Source organism: Aquarana catesbeiana, linkage group LG08 (genome assembly GCF_042186555.1).
Source record: "Aquarana catesbeiana isolate 2022-GZ linkage group LG08, ASM4218655v1, whole genome shotgun sequence".
Classification (NCBI taxonomy): Eukaryota; Metazoa; Chordata; class Amphibia; order Anura; family Ranidae; genus Aquarana; species Aquarana catesbeiana.
Genome location: NC_133331.1, coordinates 293,714,241 through 293,740,518, shown reverse-complemented (window position 1 = coordinate 293,740,518; position 26,278 = coordinate 293,714,241). Strand labels below are relative to the sequence as shown.

The 26,278-nt window shown below is 48.7% G+C and overlaps 1 protein-coding gene across 3 annotated transcripts; it reads left to right on the top strand.

The window, feature by feature from the left end:
• Window positions 1-2,948: 2,948 nt before the first annotated feature.
• Window positions 2,949-25,240, top strand: LOC141104897 (uncharacterized). 3 transcript variants are annotated; one of them, XM_073594696.1, is made up of 5 exons: window positions 2,949-3,057; window positions 9,422-9,483; window positions 13,915-14,226; window positions 19,645-19,947; window positions 24,806-25,240. In XM_073594696.1, exons 2-5 carry the CDS (start codon window positions 9,453-9,455, stop codon window positions 25,036-25,038), a joined length of 879 nt encoding a protein of 292 aa, XP_073450797.1. In that variant the 5' UTR covers window positions 2,949-3,057; window positions 9,422-9,452; the 3' UTR covers window positions 25,039-25,240. The 3 variants fall into 3 exon arrangements, with proteins under 3 accessions (XP_073450797.1, XP_073450796.1, XP_073450798.1); XM_073594695.1 differs by having other exon boundaries at window positions 2,950-3,057; window positions 24,803-25,240; XM_073594697.1 differs by lacking the exon at window positions 24,806-25,240 and adding an exon at window positions 24,735-24,779 and having other exon boundaries at window positions 2,951-3,057.
• Window positions 25,241-26,278: the final 1,038 nt, after the last annotated feature.

Genomic DNA, 26,278 nt, shown 5'->3' with positions numbered 1-26,278 from the left:
CGAGCCTCAGACATGACTTCGTATTCTTAGTAGTTTTCATAGTAATTTGAGAGCAAATGAGTATATAGAATGATGGGGGGAGGGGCTCAACGCTATGATGATGAGTATATATATATATATATAGAATGATGGGGGGGAGGGGCTCAACGCTATGATGATGAGTATATATATATAGAATGATGGGGGGTTCAACCGGTACTAGCAAGGGGTACCTAATAAAGGGGGTCCAACCCGCTACTGGCAAGGGGGACCTAATAAAGGGGGTCCAACCCGATACTAGCATAGGGGTCCTAATAAAGGGGGTCCAACCCGCTACTAGCAAGGGGTACCTAATAAAGGGGGTCCAACCCGATACTAGCATAGGGGTCCTAATAAAGGGGGTCCAACCCGCTACTAGCAAGGGGGACCTAATAAAGGGGGCCCAACCCGGTAGTAGCAAGGAGGGCCTAATAAAGGGGGTCCAACCCAGTACTAGCAAGGGGGACCTAATAAAGGGGGTCCAACCCACTACTAGCAAGGGAGACCTAATAAAGGGGGTCCAACCCGGTACTAGCAAGGGGGACCTAATAAAGGGGGTCCAACCCGGTACTAGCAAGGAGGGCCTAATAAAGGGGGTCCAACCCGGTACTAGCAAGTGGTACCTAATAAAGGGGGTCCAACCCACGAATAGCAAGGGGGACCTAATAAAGGGGGTCCAGCCCGGTACTAGCAAGGGGGACCTAATAGAGGGGGTCCAACCCACTACTGGCAAGGGGGACCTAATAAAGGGGGTCCAACCCGCTACTGGCAAGGGGGACCTAATAAAGGGGGTCCAACCCACTACTGGCAAGGGGGACCTAATAAAGGGGGTCCAACCCACTACTAGCAAGGGAGACCTAATAAAGGGGGTCCAACCCGGTACTAGCAAGGAGGGCCTAATAAAGGGGGTCCAACCCACTACTAGCAAGGGAGACCTAATAAAGGGGGTCCAACCCGGTACTAGCAAGGGGGACCTAATAAAGGGGGTCCAACCCGGTACTAGCAAGGAGGGCCTAATAAAGGGGGTCCAACCCGGTACTAGCAAGTGGTACCTAATAAAGGGGGTCCAACCCACGAATAGCAAGGGGGACCTAATAAAGGGGGTCCAGCCCGGTACTAGCAAGGGGGACCTAATAGAGGGGGTCCAACCCACTACTGGCAAGGGGGACCTAATAAAGGGGGTCCAACCCGCTACTGGCAAGGGGGACCTAATAAAGGGGGTCCAACCCACTACTAGCAAGGAGGGCCTAATAAAGGGGGCCCAACCCGGTACTAGCAAGGGGGACCTAATAAAGGGGGTCCAACCCACTACTAGCAAGGGGGACCTAATAAAGGGGGTCCAACCCGATACTAGCATAGGGGTCCTAATAAAGGGGGTCCAACCCGTTACTGGCAAGGGGGACCTAATAAAGGGGGTTCAACCCGGTACTAGCAAGGGGGACCTAATAAAGGGGGTCCAACCCGCTACTGGCAAGGGGGACCTAATAAAGGGGGTCCAACCCGCTACTGGCAAGGGGGACCTAATAAAGGGGGTCCAACCCACTACTAGTAAGGAGGGCCTAATAAAGGGGGCCCAACCCGGTACTAGCAAGGGGGACCTAATAAAGGGGGTTCAACCCGGTACTAGCAAGGGGGACCTAATAAAGGGGGTCCAACCCACTACTAGCAAGGGGGACCTAATAAAGGGGGTCCAACCCGCTACTAGCAAGGGGGACCTAATAAAGGGGGTCCAACCCGCTACTGGCAAGGGGGACCTAATAAAGGGGGTTCAACCCGCTACTAGCAAGGTGGACCTAATAAAGGGGGTTCAACCCGGTACTAGCAAGGGGGACCTAATTGAGGGGGTCCAACCCGCTACTAGCAAGGGGGACCTAATAAAGGGGGTCCAACCCGCTACTGGCAAGGGGGACCTAATAAAGGGGGTTCAACCCGCTACTAGCAAGGGGGACCTAATAAAGGGGATCCAACCCGGTACTAGCAAGGGGGACCTAATAAAGGGGGTCCAACCCACTACTAGCAAGGGGGACCTAATAAAGGGGGTCCAACCCGCTACTAGCAAGGTGGACCTAATAAAGGGGGTTCAACCCGCTACTAGCAAGGGGGACCTAATAGAGGGGGTCCAACCCGCTACTAGCAAGGTGGACCTAATAAAGGGGGTTCAACCCGCTACTAGCAAGGGGGACCTAATAAAGGGGGTCCAACCCGGTACTAGCAAGGGGGGGCCTAATAAAGGGGGTCCAACCCGCTACTGGCAAGGGGGGCCTAATAAAGGGGTCAGTGATTGGATATACACACATTCCAAGAGGAGATTTTGGAGGCAGAAAAAAGAACTATCACAAGTGTGATTTTGAGAGAAATTTTCAGGTAGAAAAGATGTGACAATGCTGAGAAATGTGCCGACACGCAGCGTTTACATTGATTGTAATGAGAAATGTGCCGACACGCAGCGTTTACATTGATTGTAATATGAGAAATGTGCCGACACGCAGCGTTTACATTGATTGTAATATGAGAAATGTGCCGACACGCAGCGTTTACATTGATTGTAATATGAGAAATGTGCCGACACGCAGCGTTTACATTGATTGTAATATGAGAAATGTGCCGACACGCAGCGTTTACATTGATTGTAATATGAGAAATGTGCCGACACGCAGCGTTTACATTGATTGTAATGAGAAATGTGCCGACACGCAGCGTTTACATTGATTGTAATGAGAAATGTGCCGACACGCAGCGTTTACATTGATTGTAATGATGAGAAATGTGCCGACACGCAGCGTTTACATTGATTGTAATGTGAGAAATGTGCCGACATGCAGCGTTTACATTGATTGTAATGCTGATAATCTCTCCTAAGCTCGGTGTGCTGGAGTCGGGGGAGACGCACACAGCTGGATGATGTCATCCTGCAGAGAGGAAATCACCTGATCACTCTTAGCCAATCAGGCTTTGTCCATGCTGCAACCCCCCGACCTCCCCCCTTCCCGCCCGACATACTTTTACTTTGGTTTCTGAAGAAGGGGAAGTGACTCCGATGTAAGTCTTTTTATATTTGCTCCATGGGGGGGTGGGGGGGAGATGCATCTTCTGTAGGGGGATGGACAGTGATGGTTTGGGTGAACATTTCCTCTTCTATATACTTATGGTACCACCCACATCTCCCAACTTTCTGAGATGGGAATGAGGGACACCTATCAGCAAAAGTATGCAGGTATAGGACACACCCCTTGCCACGCCCGCTTAAAGGGGGATTGTACAAAAAAACAAGATTGGTTAAACCCACAAGTGTTTTATTACCACTGACAGTGGCGGCTGGTGCTCCAAATTTTTTGGGGGGCGCAAAAAACAAACTGAAAAATACTGAAACCCCCCATCATATGCAGGCACTGTGCCCATCAAACGCAGCCTCTGTGCCCATCATATGCAGCCACTTGTGCCCATCATATGCAGCCACTGTGCCCATCATATGCAGCCACTTGTACCCATCATATGCAGCCACTGTGCCCATCAAACGCAGCCTCTGTGCCCATCATATGCAGCCACTTGTACCCATCAAACGCAGCCTCTGTGCCCATCATATACAGCCACTTGTACCCATCAAATGCAGACACTGTGCCCATCAAATGTAACCACTGTGCCCTTCACATGCAGCCACTGTACCCATCATATGCAGACACTTATGCCTTGTACGCATCATATGCAGCCACTGTGCCCATCAAACGCAGCCTCTGTGCCCATCATATGCAGCCACTTGTACCCATCAAATGCAGACACTGTGCCCATCAAATGTAACCACTGTGCCCTTCACATGCAGCCACTGTACCCATCATATGCAGACACTTATGCCTTGTACGCATCATATGCAGCCACTGTGCCCATCATATGCAGCCACTGTGCCCATCAAATGCAGACACTGTGCCCATCAAATGCAGACACTGTGCCCATCATATGCAGCCACTGTGCCCATCAAATGCAGACACTGTGCCCATCAAATGCAGACACTGTGCCCATCATATGCAGACACTGTGCCCATCAAATGCAGACACTGTGCCCATCATATACAGCCACTGTGCCCATCATATGCAGCCACTGTGCCCATCAAACGCAGCCACTTGTGCCCATCATGTGCAGCCACTTGTACCCATCATATGCAGCCACTGTGCCCACAGACCCCCCCCCCACGCGGAGCTCAGACGTCATGCATTAGTTTATACATATTGTAACACTCCTTGGTGTCAGGGGGGCGGAGCTCAGACGTCATGCATTAGTTTATACATATTGTAACACTCCCTGGTGTCAGGGGGGCGGAGCTCAGACGTCATGTATTCCTTTCTACTTATGGTAACACTCCTTGGTGTCAGGGGGCGGAGCTAAGACATCATGTATTCCTTTCTACTTATGGTAACACTCCTTGGTGTCAGGGGGCGGAGCTAAGACATCATGTATTCCTTTCTACTTATGGTAACACTCCTTGGTGTCAGGGGGCGGAGCTAAGACATCATGTATTCCTTTCTACTTATGGTAACACTCCTTGGTGTCAGGGGGGTGGAGCTCAGACGTCATGTATTCCTTTCTACTTATGGTAACACTCCTTGGTGTCAGGGGGGTGGAGCTCAGACGTCATGCATTAGTTTATACTTATTGTAACACTCCTTGGTGTCAGGGGGGCGGAGCTCAGACGTCATGTATTCCTTTCTACTTATGGTAACACTTCTTGGTGTCAGGGGGGCGGAGCTCAGACGTCATGCATTAGTTTATACTTATTGTAACACTCCTTGGTGTCAGGGGGGCGGAGCTCAGACGTCATGTATTCCTTTCTACTTATGGTAACACTCCTTGGTGTCAGGGGGCGGAGCTAAGACATCATGTATTCCTTTCTACTTATGGTAACACTCCTTGGTGTCAGGGGGCGGAGCTAAGACATCATGTATTCCTTTCTACTTATGGTAACACTCCTTGGTGTCAGGGGGCAGAGCTAAGACATCATGTATTCCTTTCTACTTATGGTAACACTCCTTGGTGTCAGGGGGGTGGAGCTCAGACGTCATGCATTAGTTTATACTTATTGTAACACTCCTTGGTGTCAGGGGGGCGGAGCTCAGACGTCATGCATTAGTTTATACTTATTGTAACACTCCTTGGTGTCAGGGGGGCGGAGCTCAGACGTCATGCATTAGTTTATACTTATGGTAACACTCCTTGGTGTCAGGGGGGCGGAGCTCAGACGTTATGTATTCCTTTCTACTTATGGTAACACTTCTTGGTGTCAGGGGGCGGAGCTAAGACATCATGTATTCCTTTCTACTTATGGTAACACTCCTTGGTGTCAGGGGGGTGGAGCTGAGCTCAGACATCATGCATTAGTTTATACTTATGAGTTATAAGTTCTCATCAGTGTGACCTATCAGTGCTGCCTAAAAGTGCCCATCAGTGCCACCTATCAGTGCCACCTATCAGTGCCACCTAGCATTGCCCACCCTTGTCACCTATCAGTGCTCATCAGTGCCGCCTCATCAGTGCCGCCTCATACTTGTACATTGGTGATTGAGAAAAATTACTTATTTACAAAATTTTATAACATAAACTAAAAAAAAGTTTATTTTTTTTCCAAATGTTCAGTCTATTTTAGTTTATTTAGTAGAAAATAACCCCCCCCCCCCCAGTGGTGATCAAATACCACCAAAGGAAATCTCTCTTTGTGTGATAAAATGTCCCATGTGTACAGCACCTCCCAACATTTTGAGATGGGAATAAGGGAATATAGGCATAGGACACGCCCCCTGCCACACCCTCTTATAGGAGAATTAACAAAAAAAAAGGTTTATTAAATCCACAAAGGCTTTTTTTACCACTAATATTCCTTTATATGCAGCAATTTAGTAATTGGATGAAAGGTTTATCACTGGGAGACACTTTATGAAAGATAAAAAGTGCATTTTCTATACAACTATAGAGATCAGAGTGACATGAGGGACCAATGAGGAGGATGGAGGGACAGAGGGACATTGTTCCAAATCAGGGACAGTTGGGAGCGATGGTGTACAGTGTTACATGACTGAGTAATTGTCATTCAAAGTGTGACAGTGCTGAAAGATGAAAAATGGCCTGGGCAGGAAGGGGGTGAAAGTGCCCGGTATTGGGGGGTGGAGTGCAGGAAGGCAGTGAAAGTGCCCAGTATTGGGGGGAGTGCAGGAAGGGGGTGAAAGTGCCCGGTATTGGGGGGGAGTGCAGGAAGGGGGTGAAAGTGCCCGGTATTGGGGGGTGGAGTGCAGGAAGGCAGTGAAAGTGCCCAGTATTGGGGGTGGAGTGCAGGAAGGAGGTGAAAGTGCCCGGTATTGGGGGGGAGTGCAGGAAGGGGGTGAAAGTGCCCGGTATTGGGGGGGAGTGCAGGAAGGGGGTGAAAGTGCCCGGTATTGGGGGGGGAGTGCGGGAAGGGGGTGAAAGTGCCCGGTATTGGGGGGGAGTGCAGGAAGGGGGTGAAAGTGCCCGGTATTGGGGGGGAGTGCAGGAAGGGGGTGAAAGTGCCCGGTAATGGGGGGGAGTGCAGGAAGGGGGTGAAAGTGTCCGGTATTGGGGGGGAGTGCAGGAAGGGGGTGAAAGTGCCCGTTATTGGGGGGAGGGCAGGAAGGGGGTGAAAGTGCCCGGTATTGGGGGGAGTGCAGGAAGGGGGTGAAAGTGCCCGGTAATGGGGGGGAGTGCAGGAAGGGGGTGAAAGTGCCCGGTATTGGGGGGGGTGCAGGAAGGGGGTGAAAGTGCCCGGTATTGGGGGGGAGTGCAGGAAGGTAATGAAAGTGCCCGTTATTGGGGGGAGGGCAGGAAGGGGGTGAAAGTGCCCGGTATTGGGGGGGAGTGCAGGAAGGGGGTGAAAGTGCCCGGTATTGGGGGGGGAGTGCAGGAAGGGGTGAAAGTGCCCGGTATTGGGGGGGAGTGCAGGAAGGGGGTGAAAGTGCCCGGTATTGGGGGGGAGTGCAGGAAGGGGGTGAAAGTGCCCAGTATTGGGGGGGAGTGCAGGAAGGGGTGAAAGTGCCCAGTATTGGGGGGAGGGCAGGAAGGGGGTGAAAGTGCCCGGTATTGGGAGGGAGTGCAGGAAGGGGGTGAAAGTGCCCGGTAATGGGGGGGAGTGCAGGAAGGGGGTGAAAGTGCCCGGTATTGGGGGGGAGTGCAGGAAGGGGGTGAAAGTGCCCGTTATTGGGGGGAGGGCAGGAAGGGGGTGAAAGTGCCCGGTATTGGGGGGGAGTGCAGGAAGGGGGTGAAAGTGCCCGGTATTGGGGGGGAGTGCAGGAAGGGGGTGAAAGTGCCCGGTAATGGGGGGGAGTGCAGGAAGGGGGTGAAAGTGCCCGGTATTGGGGGGGAGTGCAGGAAGGGGGTGAAAGTGCCCGGTAATGGGGGGGAGTGCAGGAAGGGGGTGAAAGTGCCCGGTATTGGGGGGGAGTGCAGGAAGGGGGTGAAAGTGCCCGGTATTGGGGGGAGGGCAGGAAGGGGGTGAAAGTGCCGGTATTGGGGGGGGGAGTGCAGGAAGGGGGTGAAAGTGCCCGGTATTGGGGGGGGGGGGAGTGCAGGAAGGAGGTGAAAGTGCCGGTATTGGGGGGGAGTGCAGGAAGGGGGTGAAAGTGCCGGTATTGGGGGGGGAGTGCAGGAAGGTGGTGAAAGTGCCGGTATTGGGGGGGAGTGCAGGAAGGGGGTGAAAGTGCCCGGTATTGGGGGGGGGGTGCAGGAAGGGGGTGAAAGTGCCGGTATTGGGGGGGAGTGCAGGAAGGAGGTGAAAGTGCCGGTATGGGGGGGGGAGTGCAGGAAGGGAGTGAAAGTGCCGGTATTGGGGGGGAGTGCAGGAAGGAGGTGAAAGTGCCGGTATTGGGGGGGAGTGCAGGAAGGAGGTGAAAGTGCCGGTATTGGGGGGGAGTGCAGGAAGGAGGTGAAAGTGCCGGTATTGGGGGGGAGTGCAGGAAGGGGGTGAAAGTGCCCGGTATGGGGGGGGATCGCAGGAAGGGGGTGAAAGTGCCCGGTATTGGGGGGGAGTGCAGGAAGGGGGTGAAGGTGCCCAGTATTGGGGGGGGAGCGCAGGAAGGGGGTGAAAGTGCCCGGTATTGGGGGGGAGTGCAGGAAGGGGGTGAAAGTGTCGGTATTGGGGGGGGAGTGCAGGAAGGGGGTGAAAGTGCCGGTATTGGGGGGGAGTGCGGGAAGTCGGTGAAAGTGCCCGGTATTGGGGGGGAGTGCAGGAAGGGGGTGAAAGTGCCCGGTATTGGGGGGGAGCGCAGGAAGGGGGTGAAAGTGCCCGGTATTGGGGGGGGTGCAGGAGGGGGTGAAAGTGCCGGTATTGGGGGGGGGGAGAGCACAAGAAGGGGGTGAAAGTGCCCGGTATTGGGGGGGAGTGCAGGAAGGGGGTGAAAGTGCCCGGTATTGGGGGGGAGCGCAGGAAGGGGGTGAAAGTGCCCGGTATTGGGGGGGAGCGCAGGAAGGGGGTGAAAGTGCCCGGGATTGGGGGGGGGGCAGGAGGGGGTGAAAGTGCCGGTATTGGGGGGGGGAGCACAAGAAGGGGGTGAAAGTGCCCGGTATTGGGGGGGAGTGCAGGAAGGGGGTGAAAGTGCCGCTATTGAAGGGGTTAATGGCGTCTCTGTGCAAATTCATTTGTGTTAGTAACTTCTATCCTCTTTCGCCAACATAAAATCATTGGCCTTGTATTGCATTGGATGAGGTACACCACATATTGGAGGTGCAGCTGTATGATCCCGGGATATTGAAGGTGCCTTTTGCGTGCGACTCTTTTTGATGGATTGATTTGGTTGCACAGTTTGCAGCGTTTTTTATCGCAGGGCCTTATTCCTCTGTCTGAGGTCGGGTGGTTGTCGGAATGCCGGTATTTGGGGGTTTTCGAAATATTTATTTCAGAGTTTCCTCCTCTGTTATGATGGGTTATAAATCCTTGATTATCTTTGACTCTTATCCTGTCCCTTCCCCCAACCTTCATTTCTAATCTTATCCCCAACCCACAAACCCTAACTGTTCCTTAACCCTTCAACACCCTTCCCCCGGGTGACCCCAAAACCTGAAGTATCACCTGACCTCTCTGTAGACATCTAATTGGCTGATATTTTGGTGCTGATTAGTACCAGTCTTGGCTATGAATGGCACATGTTTGTGGAGTTGGCCCCTAAAGTACAAGTCTGTATAAATTGTGGCCCTAAACAGTGTAGAATTCCTTTGTGTCTCCGATATACCAATCAGATGAATGCCGGGATGAAGGTTCTGATTGACCCTCATAGTTATGGGTTGTCCAATTCTGATCTTCTCTGATTGGACAGCCAGGCAGCCAATCATTATCCACATAAGGGAACAAAATCCTCCTAATGATTTCTGTTCATCACACTACAAATGAGTTTATTATTGTTTGTGCTCCTTCCAGGTGATGTCATCTCGGGTCTTCTCCTGACATCATGGCGACCTCTTCATTCTCCTCCTCACGAGGTATGACTGCTGATCCTGACAATCCTTTCCAATGTTTTCCTCCATCTCACATCTCCAGAGATTGGAACTAGATGATAGGACGTCTTATGTCTCCGTAGTCTGAACATTTCCTGTAGACATCTGGTCAGTCCACCCATTAGAAGAGTTCATCATTTCCACCATCACATTCCCGTGTCTTCAGATATTATTTATCATTCATGGAAATGATCTTCTGAGATGGCCCAGTGATCCATAATGACTGGAGGACCCCAAATGTTATGGTTATTTGTGTAGTGGTCGGGGGAATCCGCTATCTGTAATACTAAGGAGGAAACAGCCCCGTGTTACATGACACACACTGCTATGACAATATTATTATTAGACGGGATTCATTGAGTGCCAACAGTTTGCGCAGTGCTTCACATTACAAAGGAAGACGGTACCATTACAACACAACTCAATACAAAAAGGTACTAATTCTGGGGCACAAGTTGGTAGAGAAAATAAAACAACATTTTATGAGTTGGGGGCAGGATAGGCTTCCCTGAAGAGATGAGTTTCCAGGAATGACCTAAAAGGGGACAGAGTAGCAGATAGTTGATCAGATTGAGGTAGAGAGTTCTAGAGGATGAGAGAAACTCTGGAGAAGGCTCACAGGCAAGCATGGCAGGCGAGAGCAATAGGTCTTGGAAGGAGCAGAGAGAACAAATGGAGGATCATTTTAAATAAGATTGATGTAGTTGGGGCAGAGTTGTGGATGGCTTTGTATTGTTGTTAGTATTTTGAATGTCCTTCTTTTGGATGAGGCGAGGTCAGTGGAGGGATTGGCAGAGAGGGTTGGAGGACACTGAATGGAGGTCAGTGAAGGGATTTGCAGAGTAGGGTGGAGGACACTGAATGGAGGTCAGTAGAGGGATGGGTAGAGAGAGGTGGAGGACACTGAATGGAGGTCAGTAGAGGGATTGGCAGAGTAGGGTGGAGGACACTGAATGGAGGCCAGTGGAGGGATTGGTAGAGAGAGGTGGAGGACACTGAATGGAGACCAATGGAGGGATTGGTAGAGAGGGGTGGAGGACACTGAATGGAGACCAATGGAGGGATTGGTAGAGAGGGGTGGAGGACACTGAATGGAGGTCAGTGGAGGGATTGGCAGAGAGGGGTGGAGGACACTGAGTGGAGGCCAGTGGAGGGATTGGCGGAGAGGGGTGGAGGACACTGAATGGAGGTCAGTGGAGGGATTGGCAGAGAGGGGTGGAGGACACTGAATGGAGGTCAGTGGAGGGATTGTCAGAGAGGGGTGGAGGACACTGAATGGAGACCAGTGGAGGGATTGGCAGAGAGGGGTGTAGGACACTGAATAGAGGCCAGTGGAGGGATTGGCAGAGAGGGGTGGATGACACTGAATGGAGGTCAGTGGAGGGATTGGCAGAGAGGGGTGGAGGACACTGAATGGAGATCAGTGGAGGGATTGGCAGAGAGGGGTGGAGGACACTGAATAGAGGCCAGTGGAGGGATTGGCAGAGAGGGGTGGATGACACTGAATGGTGGTCAGTGGAGGGATTGGCAGAGAGGGGTGGATGACACTGAATGGAGACCAGTGGAGGGATTGGCAGAGATGGGTGGAGGACACTGAATGGAGGTCAGTGGAGGGATTGATATAGAGGGGTGGAGGACACTGAATGGAGGTCAGTGGAGGGATTGGCAGAGAGGGGTGGAGGACACTGAATGGCGGTCAGTGGGGGATTGGCAGAGAGGAGTGGAGGACACTGAATGGAGCCCAGTGGAGGGATTGGCAGAGAGGGGTGGAGGACACTGAATGAAGGCCAGTGGAGGAATTGGCAGAGAGGAGTGGGGGACACTGAATAGAGGCCAGTGGAGGGATTGGCAGAGAGGGGTGGAGGACACTGAAGGAAGGCCAGTGGAGGGATTGGCAGAGAGGGGTGGAGGACACTGAATGGAGGCCAGTGGAGGGTTTGGCAGAGAGGGGTGGAGGACACTGAATGGAGGTCAGTGGAGGGATTGGCAGAGAGGGGTGGAGGACACTGAGTGGAGGCCAGTGGAGGGATTGGCGGAGAGGAGTGGAGGACACTGAATGGAGGTCAGTGGAGGGATTGGCAGAGAGGGGTGGAGGACACTGAATGGAGGCCAGTGGAGGGTTTGGCAGAGAGGGGTGGAGGACACTGAAGGAAGGCCAGTGGAGGGATTGGCAGAGACGGGTGGAAGACACTGAGTGGAGGCCAGTGGAGGGATTGGCAGAGAGGGGTGGAGGACACTGAATGGAGACCAGTGGAGGGATTGGTAGAGAGGGGTGGAGGACACTAAACAAAGGTCAGTGGAGGGATTGGCAGAGAGGGTTGGAGGACACTGAATGGAGACCAGTAGAGGGATTGTCAGAGAGGGGTGGAGGACACTGAATGGAGGTCATTGGAGGGATTGGCGAGAGGGGTGGAGGATACTGAATGGAGGCCAGTGGAGGGATTGGCAGAGAGGGTTGGAGGACACTGACTGGAGGCCAGTAGTGGAATTGGCAGAGAGGAGTGGAGAACACTGAATTGAGGCCAGTGGAGGGATTGGCAGAGAGGGGTGGAGGACACTGAATGGAGGCCAGTGGAGGGTTTGGCAGAGAGGGGTGGAGGACACTGAAGGAAGGCCAGTGGAGGGATTGGCAGAGAGGGGTGGAGGACACTGAATGGAGGTCAATGGAGGGATTGGCAGAGAGGAGTGGAGAACACTGAATTGAGGCCAGTGGAGGGATTGGCAGAGAGGGGTGGAGGACACTGAATGGAGGCCAGTGGAGGGATTGGCAGAGAGGGGTGGAGGACACTGAATAGATGCCAGCGGAGGGATTGGCAGAGAGGGGTGGAGGACACTGAATGGAGGTCAGTAAAGGGATTGGCAGAGAGGGTTGGAGGACACTGAATGGAGACCAGTGGTGGAATTGGCAGAGAGGGGTGGAGGACGCTGAATAGAGGCCAGTGGAAGGATTGGCAGGGAGGGTTGGAGGACACTGAATGGAGACCAGTAAAGGGATTGGCAGAGAGGGGTGGAGGACACTGAATGGAGGTCAATGGAGGGATTGGTAGAGAGTGGTGGAGGACACTGAATGGAGACCAGTGGAGGGATTGGCAGGGAGGGTTGGAGGACACTGAATGGAGACCAGTAAAGGGATTGGCAGAGAGGGGTGGAGGACACTGAATGGAGGTCAATGGAGGGATTGGTAGAGAGTGGTGGAGGACACTGAATGGAGACCAGTGGAGGGATTGGTAGAGAGGGGTGGAGGACACTGAATGGAGACCAGTGGAGGGAGTGGCAGAGAGGGGTGAAGGGCACAAAATTGAAGTCAGGCTCCTCATCTTACTATTAGGCCCCAATGGGTATGGCGAAATGCGTTAGTGTGTGACCTGTGGTAGAGACTCTAAGGCTGAAGTCGTTTTGATGTCTACACTACAGTGGCTGGTTGGGAAAGTGGTTCTTTCCTGTTTTCGTGCATGCTCAGTCCCGGATGGGCGTTTTGACAGCCTGCACACCGTAACCTGAGGATTGTGGGAGAACAGTCTCTGGCTTTGAGCAGCGCTCCACGTGTGGTTTTTAGGTCACAAAGGAGTACAATGTTGCAAAGAACAGAGCCCACAACTATCAAGATGTGATAAACATCCAACAAGTGAAATTCAACAAGTCCACCCAAAAATCTTCCTTCAGCTGGATAAGGTCTTCCCAATATTGTCCAAATATTCTCACCCCACCACCGCTTATTGGAGAAGCACTCACCCTCCCGCCGAAAGTCAGGCAGGGTTTAGGATGAAATGTGATCCAAGATTTCTTGATCTCCTCCAATTCCATAGATCCAATGCTCCACAATCCACCGTAATAGAGGAAAAGAAACACTACATAGGGTACAATCCTCAAAACCATTTATTGTGATAAAAGGACTATCGCTCACAAAACATAAAAGACGACATTGAAACAAATGGCACTCCAAGGCAGGGATCCTGTGAACCGGTGACACCCTCCGCTTGGAGCTGACAGCCAACAAACCACACAAGTATGTCATGACTAGCCATGCACTGACGCGTTTCATCACCAAAGGGGATAGTAATAGTCCTTTTATCACAATAAATACCGTAGTTTTGAGGATTATGAGCTCTGTGTCTGCAACATTGTACTCCTTTGACCTTGTTTGAGGAGCACATTTAATATTTGACGTATTTCGTCACACCTCTGTAATACTTCACACAACGCTGCTTATTCAGTCTATTTTCTACATTGATTTATGTCACAACTTACCTTCATGGAGGCAGTCATGTGATATTATTACAGGGAAGCCAATCCCTCCATAGGATAATATAGGCTCTTCATAGAATTGCCGGCTGCCAGTACAGAAATCTGCTGTCATGTGTCAGAAATCATCCAATCAGGATGAATGTTTATGGTTGGTGATTGTCCTCTCTGCAGGTACCCTGGGAAAGGTCCCCCCAACCTCTGGGGATCTTATCATAAATTCTCTGGAGGATCTGAATGGAAGTGACTTCAAGAGATTTAGGAACAAATTGTCTGATTTTTCCTATGGAGATAAACGTCCCATCCCCCGAGGAAGACTAGAAAGAGCAGACTGCATCACCACCAAGGAGGTCCTGATAGGGACATATGGAGAAGAAGGAGCTCTGGATGTCACCATTCATGTCTTTACATTGATCGGTCTGTTGGGACCCGCAAAAAAACTCCAGAAGAGGAGAGCACAAAAAACAGAATACATTACATTATTGAGTGAGTATTGAGTTGGTAAGTAGGGATGGGCGAACATTGCGGCCCGAGCATAAGTTTGGGCCGAACTTTGGTTGTTTGGATGTTCGGTCGAACAACGAACAATATGCAGAGTTCGGGGGCAAATTCGAAAGCCATGGAACACCGTTAAAGTCTATGGGACACAAACGTGAAAGACCAAAAGTGCTAATTTTAAAGGCTAATATGCAAGTTATTGTCCTAAGAAGTGTTTGGTGACCCGGGTCCTGCCCCAGGGGAGTGTTTGGGGACCCGGGTCCTGCCCCAGGGGAGTGTTTGGTGACCCGGGTCCTGCCCCAGGGGAGTGTTTGGGGACCCGGGTCCAGCCCCAGGGGAGTGTTTGGGGACCCGGGTCCAGCCCCAGGGGAGTGTTTGGTGACCCGGGTCCTGCCCCAGGGGAGTGTTTGGGGACCCGGGTCCTGCCCCAGGGGAGTATTTGGGGACCTGGGTCCTGCCCCAGGGGAGTGTTTGGGGACCCGGGTCCTGCCCCAGGGGAGTGTTTGGGGACCCGGGTCCTGCCCCAGGGGAGTGTTTGGGGACCCGGGTCCTGCCCCAGGGGAGTGTTTGGGGACCTGGGTCCTGCCCCAGGGGACATGGATCAATGCAAAAAAAAGTTTTAAAAATGGCCGTTTTTTCGGGAGCAGTGATTTTAATAATGCTTAAAGTGAAACAATAAAAGTGTAATATCCCTTTAAATTTTGTACCTGGGGGGTGTCTATAGTATGCCTGTAAAGTGGCGCATGTTTTCCGTGTTTACAACAGTCCGAGTGCAAAATGACATTTCTAAAGGAAAAAAAAGTCATATCGCGGCTATAATGAATTGTCGGGTCTCGGCAAGCACACAACCTGGCAGGCAGCATTTCACATTTCGCATTGTGAAATGCAAAACTCCGGTGGGTGTAACAAGATGTCCGCTTGCCCCCTTCTCAGTGTATCGTTACAATGGAGGAGTGCAGGGTGTAGCAAGACGGCGGCAACAGAACGTCACTTCCGTTACCAATTCTGACGGGTCGCCATATCTGACGGAACAGGGGCGCTCGTGGAGTGTTACCTGAGCTTTTTAAAACAAAGTGAGTGTATCTGTTTTGCGTTTTAATAAATTTACAAATTTTAAACGGGATTACACTATTGGGATCTTTCTTCCATTCCCTACCTCCCTAACTGAGCTTACTGGAGGAGAAAGAAAGAAAGACTCTCCACACTGGGCTGATGTGATGGACGGTTGCACCCACAGATTTGGTTGCCACTAAGGGACTCATAGGCTGATTAGCCTCTGGACCCACACATTTTGAGTGGCCTCTGCACTTTTTTTGGAGCTGCCCCTGATTGGGCTCCCATTTAACCCTATCTTGCACCCCTCCTTTTCCCATCCAGCCCATGCAATTATTCTTTTATGGCCTCCTGAAGAAGCGGTCTATACCGCGAAACCGGTAGGGGAAACTTATACTCCACTCCAACAGAAGCTCTATGGGGGAACCCTTTAGTAGTCAGTTACTTGTGGTGTATTTTTTAATATTTCTGTATGTTAGTTCTTTTTTTTTTTTTTGATTTGTATTAAAGCTTGATTTTTTTTTATCATAACCATTGGGTCATTGTATCAGTACCGAGATAGTCCAATAACCACTATAGGTGGTCATGTGTATTGGCCAGCATCAGCAACTGCCCCCACATTTCCACCTTCCCAATTTTTCATATTTCAATTTGGTTGATGGTACTTTTTTACTTTATATTGATTATTAATATATGAGGCCATACTCAAATAAATTTGTTTTACCATTTCTGATTGGTTTCATCATTAAGTTGCCACCATCAGGTGTTGACGATTATTTTTTGCTGCAATTCTATTCACTTTGCACTATAGCACTTAGCAAGTTTATGATTGTATAGATACACACCCACGTGTTTTTATATATTTTTCACTAGCACTTTAATATAGTCATTTATAGAAGGTTCACTATTAATTCATTGGCCTCTCTATCTGCTGAGGATCAGATAACCAGGTGTCTGTTGCAGTGTACACTTCGTTTTTAATTTGACAGCGCGGGAATACTACATTTATTCAGCAGAAAGCTCTAATAGTATAAATACGGAGCGGTGACCATTGGTTTTTAGCAGTTAGTAAGTCATTGATGGGATTTAGGAGGGCAGTTCCTGAGGAATGTCTTGGGGGAAAGCCAGACTAAAAGAGGTGGAGAAGGTTTTTCTCACGGAGGTGGTGGCCCCAGATGTCCTAGACCAGGCGTTCTAACAGTTAAAACAGAGGAAGGAGGAAACAAAGTTGTAGGTGACACTGAAGGAACACTTAGATAAGTAGGAGGAGGACCAGGAATTTGTAGTCTTTTAGGCTAAGAGAGTGGAGTTTTTTGAGGAGGAGCGAGTAGTTAGCCGTATAAAATACAACAGAAATCTCTAATGGTATAAATACGGGTGGTGACCATTGGTTTTAGCAGTTAGTAATTCATTGATGAGTTTTAGGAGAGCAGTTCTTGAGGAATGTTTTGGGGGAAAGCCAGACTAAAAGAGGTGGAGAAGGTTGTTCTCACTGAGGTGGTGTCCCCAGATGTTGTAGACCAGGTATTCTAACAGTTTATAGAATTATGGGGCTGAAGACAAGGAAAAACCAAGCCTAATAAGGTGGTGATCAGAGAGTGGAGAAGGATTGTTGGAGAGGTTGTAAGGAGATGAGAGGTGGGAGAAAACAAGGCCAAGGATTTTGCCATTAGAGTGAGTAGAAGTGTGTCCATTGTGTTGGGGTAAGCAATGGTGAGGAGTTGAGATGTGGTATCATTAGCAGGGAGTAATCATAGCTGTTAGTCTATAGTTGTCAGACACATAATTATTCAGAGTGAAAGGTTTTAGATAAAGAATTTATAGTTTCACTAATTATGATGATTGAAAACTGTCATTCCTATATATATATATACACTGGATGTTTGCACCCAATATTCACCGGTGCTCATAAAAAAGATGGCCGCGAGCCGACCATTCAACTGCGCATGCGCCGTTCCGAAGCCGGCCGGGCTCAGAAAAGCTTGTACACGCTCGGCTTGGTGGCGCATGCGCAGTAACATAATTGCGCCGCCTGGCGCCATTTTTGAATAGATCGAGACGAGAGAGACCACGGCGGCCGACTCCTGTCCTGCAGTGCACTCGTCGGCGAAGGAGCTGAGCAGGGGTGATGCCTGATGGTGAGGAGGAGGAGTGTGAAACTGGGGGGATATCGTTGTAAAAAAGGGGACACTGAGAGAAGAGGACATTACTGGGAGCTGGGAGGCTGAAGCCATGCCAATGCCATGCAGGGGACAAAGAGAGACTGATGTGCTCTGTGACTGCCCACCATCATATTACTTCTCCAGTCCACATCATCAGTGTGCTGTGTCCTCCTCCTGTGCCCCTTTCACCTCTCCACAGGTCAGGGCAGCACTGATCTGTGGAGAGGTGAAAGGGGCACAGGAGGAGGACACAGCACACTGATGATGTGGACTGGAGAAGTAATATGATGGTGGGCAGAGGAGGAGGCTACTGTGAGGGGGCGAGGAGGACACTATCATGTCCGCAGCCTCTGTCCACCTCCAGTATCATGTCCGCAGCCTCTGTCCACTTCCTGTATCATGTCCGCAGCCTCTGTCCACCTCCAGTATCATGTCCGCAGCCTCTGTCCACCTCCAGTATCATGTATTATCTCTCTGGGGACCCTGATGTAGGGGAGACTCTCTAAGGAAAAGAAAGAAAGAGGGCGCACCAGCCTAGTGCATTATCCTTTAGTAAATTTATTTAAATAAACATGATTAAAATCTACTTACAAGGGTGAAGAAGGGACACCTTCAAAACGCGTCAGCCAGCAGCAGTTCGTTTGTCCTCTTCCTAGGACCTGGAAACTGCTATCAGTGGACCAATTGCCTTAAGATTACTATAAGCGCGACTTTCTTTTTACCCTTGTGTGAGTAGATTTTAATCATGTTTTTTAAATAAATTTACTAAAGGATAATGCACCAGGCTGGTGCGCCCTCTTTCTTTCTTTTCATTTGACTACTAGGACATCCCCATCCTGGAGGGCAGCAAGGCCGAAATCCATTGTCCATTCTGAATTCTTTGGATCATTTAGCTTACACACCTGTGCGCAAGAGTGTTTGCTTCTGTAAGACTCTCTGAGGACACTGATTTAAGGGGGGCTTTCTGTAAATGGTTTACATATCTCACGGCATCATGGGTCAGGTAGAGGGCCCCTTAGCAGAATTTTGCTTAGGGCCCCAGGGAGGTCAGGATCGGCACTGGTGCAGAGGTCCATCAAGTGTTCAAGAGCCAATTGTTTATGCATCTGGAGCTGTGTGCAGGCAGTCTAGGTTAGTCAATGAAGACACACGAGCTGTATGGTCCCACCCACGCACCTGAGTTTGAAAGGTACGCAGGGACAGGTACATGGTCTCAGACACAGTGTCTGCAATCTGGGCACTGTGCATTGGAAGCCATGTTAGGTTGTGAACTGACCAAGAGAGGAGGTGTAGATGGAGAATAGAAGGTCTGACGACAGAATCTTGGGGGGCCTCTACAGAAAGAGGAAGAAGGAGATGAAGTTGAAGGTGACACTGAAGGAACACTTAGATAAGTAGGAGGAATACCAGGAAAGAGTAGAGTCTTGGAGGCCAAGGGAGTGGAGTTTTTTGAGAAGGAGCGGGTAAGTCAGCTGTATGAAAGGCAACAGAAAGCTCTAATAGTATAAATACGGAGCGGTGATCATTGGTTTTAGCAGTCAGTAAGTCATTGATGAGTTTTAGGAGGGTGGTTTTTGAGGAGTGTTTTGGGAGAAAGCCAGAGTAAAAGAGGTGGAGAAGGTTTTTATCAATGAGGTTGTAGACCAGGGATTGTACAGTTTGGAGGGATAAGGGGCTAAAGACAGGGAGAAACTGAATCCAATAAGGTGGTGATCAGAGAGTGGAGAAGGATTGTTGGAGAGGTTGTAAGGAGATGAGAGATGGGAGAAAACAAGGCCAAGGATTTTGCCATTAGAGTGAGTAGAAGTGTGTCCATTGTGTTGGGGTAAGCAATGGTGAGGAGTTGAGATGTGTTATCATTAGCAGGGTGTAATCATAGCTGTTAGTCTATAGTTGTCAGACACATACTGTAATTATTCGGGGTGAAATGTTTTGGATAAAAAAAAATTTAAACGTTCACTAAATATGATGTTTGAAAACCATCATTCCTAAATATACACTAGATGTTTGCACCCAATATTCATCCATCTGAGAGGTAACTTACCATCCTGTAGGCAGTCATGTAATGGGAAGCCATTTTCTATATCCTCTATAGCATTGCCAGCTGCCAGTACAGACTTATCTGCTGTCATGTGTCAGAAACTATCCAGATAGGATGAATGTTTATGGTTGCTGATTATCATCTCTGCAGGGTCGGCTCCTGGTGTCCTGGGAAAGGGCCCACAAACCCCCGGGGATCTTATTATATATTCTCTGGAGGATCTGAAAGGATGTGACTTCAAGAGATTTAGGAACAAATTGTCTGATTTCTCCTATGGAGATAAGCATCCCATCCCCCGAGGAAGACTAGAAAACGCTGACTGCCTTATCACCAAGAACCTCCTGATAGATGCATATGGAGAAGAAGGGGCTCTGGATGTCACCATTCATGTCTTTACACTGATCGATCTAATGGGACCCGCAAATGACCTCCAGAAGAGGAGAGCACAAAATGGTGAGTACCTGTCTATAATGACCATTACCTACCAATTCCTGATCAATATTCCTGTTCTCCTGGGTTCACTCACATGGGTGCAGAGTTCAGAGGCCATACAGTGTGCAAGAGCTGTCTATCTATGCATCTGGGGAAGTGTGGAGCTGTGTGCGGTCTAGGTTAGTCAATGGATATACAGCGGCTGTATGCGCTTACCCGTACATCCGAGTTTGACAGATACACATGGAGAGGTGCATGGCCCTGACTGCAGACAGATGCTGCTTCAACATAAACTAATCTGGGCTGCCTGCACACAGCTCTGCACTGCTACAGACACATAAAAAACAGCTTTTACACCATGTATGGCCCACTGAATGTGTGAAAATTAGCACAAGGAAGAAGACTAACAATTCTCCAGGATGCTTGTGGTCAGTTAAAATAACGCTATGACTTATAAGCATCATGTGGCATGCCAGGCAGAGCAATACATTTGCCGTCACTTGCCTGTTGGCAGAACCTCCACATTTATTGCTGTATTCCTGGAAGACCCACAGGAGTGTTGATTGGTGTTCTCAGCCTTCTGCCCTGTGAATTCAGCTAAACTTCGTTCACAAAGAGGAGCCAATGCCGCAAATACCAAGCATGTGCCAAATAAAAGTCTGCAACGAGAATTAGGGGGGCACTTTTGGTCCCTCCACTGTTACTATTGTATGCTGAGGCTTAACAGGCAAGGAAAGTTACTACACATCATCTGCAGGGCAAAATAGGAAGAGATGAACCTGTGCAAGGGCACCAGATTCAGCAAAGCAGAGGTGAACCCAACCATCCTCTGAAAAAGTCCTTAATTACCAATGATTACAAAACCCCCTCTGCCAACGCAACTTTTGATTGTCATCTGGCACAATAAAAACACCTTCCAGCTTAACCAGCTTCTGCCACCTCTCCGAGCCTATCCTGGCTTTCTGACACTATAAAGATGTCACAGAATGTTTCAGCAGCGGCATATCAGCTGTCAAATTTCTAATGTATGTAAGCAGTTTGATTATGTCACAATGTAAGTGGGAGAGACAAGGCAGGTTTTCTCCTAAAATAAAGATTAGAATTAGCAATATTTGTTGTCATATTTTTTATGCTGCAGGGTATATCCTGATTTGTGCCTTCAGGTTTGTAGCCTATGCCAGCGAAAATATTGGTAATTCTAATGTTTATTTCAGGAAAAAAAAAACCTGCCTTGTCTCTCCCTCTTAGATTGCAGCCTAATCAAGCTGCTTACATACTGTACAACCTCTGTACAACATTTGTGGATGTTGTCTTTGAAATAATACACTCTAATGTTTATCTCCATAAAAAAACTTACTTGTCTCTCCCTCTTATATTGCGGCCTAATCAAGCTACTTACCCACTGTCTTTGCAGAAAACACATAGCAGTTTAACTTACATAAGGCACTATCAACATAACATAAAAATCAACTTACCCCCAAAAAAATGAAAACCCTGAAATAATATCCTCTGAAACAAAATCTCTGGTCTTTATTTGACCTCCCTATCGGTAATCCCGAGTGTGGCTCGGGGTCTAATTTCAGTACCATTAGCGGTACCCCTGAGCCACACTCGGGATTGCATTGCAGGATCCTGGTCCAGGTTACTTACCTTGTCACCAGGATCCTGCGATGTCCCCCCACTGTGTCCGCGGGCTGTGTCTTCTGCCCAATGCCTCTGTGTGCCGGGCTCCATTCCCTGCGAGTGTGCCGACGCACAGGGGGGGACCCTGGTGGAAAATTAAAAAAGTACAAAATTCATAAAACATACATTACACTGTAATATTACAGATTACATTACTGTATGAAATCATTTCACATCCCTTTTGTCCCCAGTGTTTTGTCCAGTGCCCTGCATGCACTTTTATATTATATATACTGTTCTTTCTGCCTGGAAACTTAAGATTGTCCATAGCAACCAAAAAGTGTCCCTTTAAGTCAAAAGTGGTTTTAGACCAGATAGAAAACAGCGATAATAAATTAGAACACTTGCAGAATTGAGCAATAGTGAAACGTGGGGAAATTTACTTTATTATAATTATTATATTATTATTTTTGATAATAATTTTAGTTATTTGTTATATTATAATTTATGATTTCGTGTTTCAAACTTTATCATACCCGGGATGTCTACTAGACTCTTGTTTAGACAGATTTAAGTGTGTTATTCCTAAGAATTACAGGCCTACAATCTAAAAGGCCAAATTTCTATGCAAAACTATTGTACTGCTTTGAGACGCAAAAATCTGACATAATCATACTCCCAGGTTGGCTACGGAAAGCGTTGCTGGAATAAAAAGCTTAACCCAAAATAAAGGCCCCTTTAACATACAATTAAAACGAATATACCACAAAAAGTGATAAAAAAAAACACAAAATATGGCACCTCACAAACAAAAGTCTTTTATTTTAAAGAGCGAAGCCTTGCAGCAAAAAAAATAAAAACATTTTTTTTTTTTTAGCAAATCATGTGACCGCTGACCTCCTGACTTTAAGTTAAACAAAAAAAAAAAAAAGCCCCCCAATAGTAGAAAGAAAAAAGGCAGAAAATGGCATATTTTCCCACAGAGTACAGTTTCCTAAATTACACTAATACAGTGGAACCTCGGATTACGAGCATAATCCTTTCCAGGAGAATGCTCGTAATCCAAAGTACTGGCATATCAAAGCGAGTTTCCCCATTGAAGTCAATGGAAACGAAAATAATTAGTTCCGCATTGACTTCAATGGCATGCAATACCGCATGTGGCCAGGGGTGGGGGGGCGCCGGAGAGCCTCGGAAACACACGGAAAGGCCCGAGGACAGCTCAGCTGACCTCGGAAAACCTTGGAAAGGCTTGGGAACGGAGTATTTCCAAAGTCTTCCTGAGCATTTCCGAACCGCGCCATTTAGCGCTGCTTGGCTCCAGCAGCCCCCCACCTCAGGCCAAACGCAGTACTGCACACCGCTGTGGCTTGAATCCATTCATTCCAAAAAGTGTTCAGTAGAGTTGAGGTCAGGGCTCTGTGGGAGGGTGTCTGTGGGAATTTGTACCCATTTGTGAGGTCAGGTAATGATGTTGGATGAGAAGACGTCGCTCACATGTTGGGCCTTAGGGTTGGGCCGAAAAAAAAGACCTGGCATGCAGTCAATCAATCCATCCCAAAGGTGATCAGAGTTTAGAGGTCAGGGCTCTGTACAGGTCACTCGAGTTCCTCCACATCAAACTGGTAACACCATGTCTTTATGGAGCCGGCTTTGTACACGGGGTGGACAGTCATGTCTTTATGGAGCTGGCTTCGTACACAGAGGGGGGGGGGACAGTTATGTCTTTATGGGGCTGGCTTTGTACCCGGGGGGGAACAGTCATGTCTTTATGGAGCTGGCTTCGTACACAGAGGGGGGGGGGGGGACAGTTATGTCTTTATGGGGCTGGCTTTGTACACAGAGGGGGGGGGACAGCCATGTCTTTATGGGGCTGGCTTTGTACACAGAGGGGGGGGACAGTCATGTCTTTATGGAGCTGGCTTTGTACATGGGGGGGACAGCCATGTCTTTATGGAGCTGTCTTTATGGGCTTTGTACACGGGGGGACAGTCATGTCTTTATGGAGCCGGCTTTGTACACGGGGGGGACAGTCATGTCTTTATGGAGCTGTCTTTATGGGCTTTGTACACAGGGGGGACAGTCATGTCTTTATGGAGCTGGCTTTGTACACGGGGTGGACAGTCATGTCTTTATGGAGCTGGCTTTGTACCCGGGGGGGAACAGTCATGTCTTTATGGAGCTGGCTTCGTACACAGAGGGGGGGGGGACAGTTATGTCTTTATGGGGCTGGCTTTGTACACAGGGGGGGGGGGACAGTCATGTCTTTATGGAGCTGGCATTGTACACGGGGGGGACAGTCATGTCTTTATGGAGCTGGCTTTGTACACGGGGGGGACAGTCATGTCTTTATGGAGCTGGCTTTGTACACGGGGGGGACAGTCATGTCTTTATGGAGCTGGCTTTGTACGCAGGGGGGGGGGATCACAGTCATGCTGGAACAGGAAAGGGTCTACAGCAAACTGTTACCACAAGGTTGGAAGACCACAATTGTCTCCAATGTCTTTGCATGATTGAGGATTACCAGGACCCTTCACTGGAGACACCTGAACTCAAATGCTGGAGGGGGGGGGGGGTTCACAGACATTAGACCATATCATGTATTAGTCTGGAATGGGAGGACCCTTTACTATTAATAGTAGAGTTATTTAATCAATCCTGCAATGACAGGACTGATGTTGGATTTGAAGACCTGGCTCACCGTCAGGTGATCGGTAGGGATGAGGACAGGGTTCTGTACAGGACACTCGAGTCCCTCCACACCAAACTGGTCACACCATGTCTTTATGGAGCCGGTTTTGTACACGGGGGGGGGGGGGGGGCACAGTCATGTCTTTATGGAGCTATGTTTGTACACGGGGGGAGGGGCACAGTCATGTCTTTATGGAGCTATGTTTGTACACGGGGGGAGGGGGGGGCACAGTCATGCTGGAACAGAAAAGGGTCTTCACCAAACTGTTACCACAATTGTCTCCAATGTCTTTGTATGATGGAGGATTACCGGGACCCTTCACTGGAGACACCTGAACTCCATCATTTGGGGGGTGTCATGCTTTGACAAGTGTAAATAAAAATATTAAATTCTAACATTCTTCTATTGAGGACTTAAATAGAAACTATAATAACTTTGTAAAAGTGTTTATTTAAAGCTTATGTTCTAAATTTTTTTTTTCTCCTGCCCACAGTACAGTAAATACGGAGCATGCGCCCAACAATAATGACCTAAATGCCCCCTTTCTTCTTTTCTTCCCAGCAGGACACGCTGCACCAGATCCAATCACCTTACAACTACCAGACCTCTTCTGTAGCGCTGAGCCACTCCGAGCTCCAGGGCAGTCATTATATATGGCCCCGCCTCCATCCAACCGCTGTCCCGGAAAGCCTCGTCCACGTTTATATGTTATCATTAAAACATTTTTTAAGTCTTGCATTAAAAAAAAAGTGAAGAAAAACCTTGAAATGCTTTGTACCAATTTTCGTGTCATTTAAACAGGACAAATTATAAAACAAAATGTATATATATATTTTTTTTTACAGTTACAATATTTTTTTTAAAACTATTACTGATCAAAATGTTTTATTTTGTTACTTTTTATCTATGGATTGCATAAAATTTTTTTTATCATATTTGCAATACAATATCACCAAAAAATGCCTTGTTTGTCCTAATAAAGATACAGTTTATGTATTATATTGTTATCCTCGAGAATGATGAAGTTATTGCAGAATAAACCGGCCTATAGCAGAAATATACAGATTGTTCCATAAGGAGTGCACAGGGGGGGAGCTAAAGGGATTAATTTCATCCTTCATAAAACACCAACATATTATACTGAGGCGTCATAAAGACATAAAAATAATAGGACTGCATACAGGACAGGGAGCCGTAAGTAAAGGAGTCTAATTCCTTCTATCATCAGGTCAACATCGGACTTCACAGAGCCTCAGTATGGAGAGGTCACCACTAAGAATGGGGTTTTAACATATAGGTAATGCCAGCAAGCCAGAGGGGAGGTAGGTTCAGGGGGAAAAGATAGTCTTTGGGGTAGCCTTTGGAAGGGGAGGTAGTCTTTGGAGGGAAGGTAGTCTTTGGGGGGGGGGAAAGGTAGTCTTTGGGGTAGCCTTTGGAAGGGAGGTAGTCTTTGGAGGTGAAGTAGTCATTGAAACCTATGTGTTGTCCACATAGGTTGGACTTGTGTCTTTTTTCAACCTCACCTACTATGTAACTATGTAACTATGTATGAAAGAGAGGTAGTCTGTGCAAGGGTGGTAGTGTTTGGAAGGGAGGTAGTGTTTGGAAGGGAGATTGTGTCTTGGTAGTCTTTGGGGTAGCCTTTGGAAGGGAGGTAATCTTTGGAGGTGAGGTAGTCATTGAAAGAGATGTAGTCTTTGCAAGGGTGGTAGTGTTTGGAAGGGAGGTAGTATTTGGAAGGGAGGTAGTCTTTGGAAGGGAGGTATTGTTTGGAGGGGAGGTAGTCATTAAAGGGGAGGTAGTCTTTGTAAGGGAGGTCATGTTTGGAGGGAAGGTAGTGTAGGAAAGGAGGTAGATATTGAAGGGGAGGTTGTCTTTGAAGGGGAGGTAATCTTTGGAAGGGAAGTAGTGTTTGGTGGGGATATAGTCTTTGAAGGGGAGGTAATCTTTGGAACGGAGGTAGTGTATGGAGGGGAGGTAGTCTTTGGAGGGGAGGTAGTGTTTGGTGGGGATATAATTTTTGAAGGGGGGTAGTCT

Bases quoted from the DNA above. Each gene is read 5' to 3' on its own strand.
- LOC141104897 (XM_073594695.1), top strand. From the start codon at position 9,453: ATGGCGACCTCTTCATTCTCCTCCTCACGAG. The intron at 9,484-13,914 runs GTATGACTGCTG...TCCTCTCTGCAG, and splicing joins TTCATTCTCCTCCTCACGAG to GTACCCTGGGAAAGGTCCCC. The intron at 19,948-24,802 runs GTGAGTACCTGT...TTTTCTTCCCAG, and splicing joins GAAGAGGAGAGCACAAAATG to CAGGACACGCTGCACCAGAT.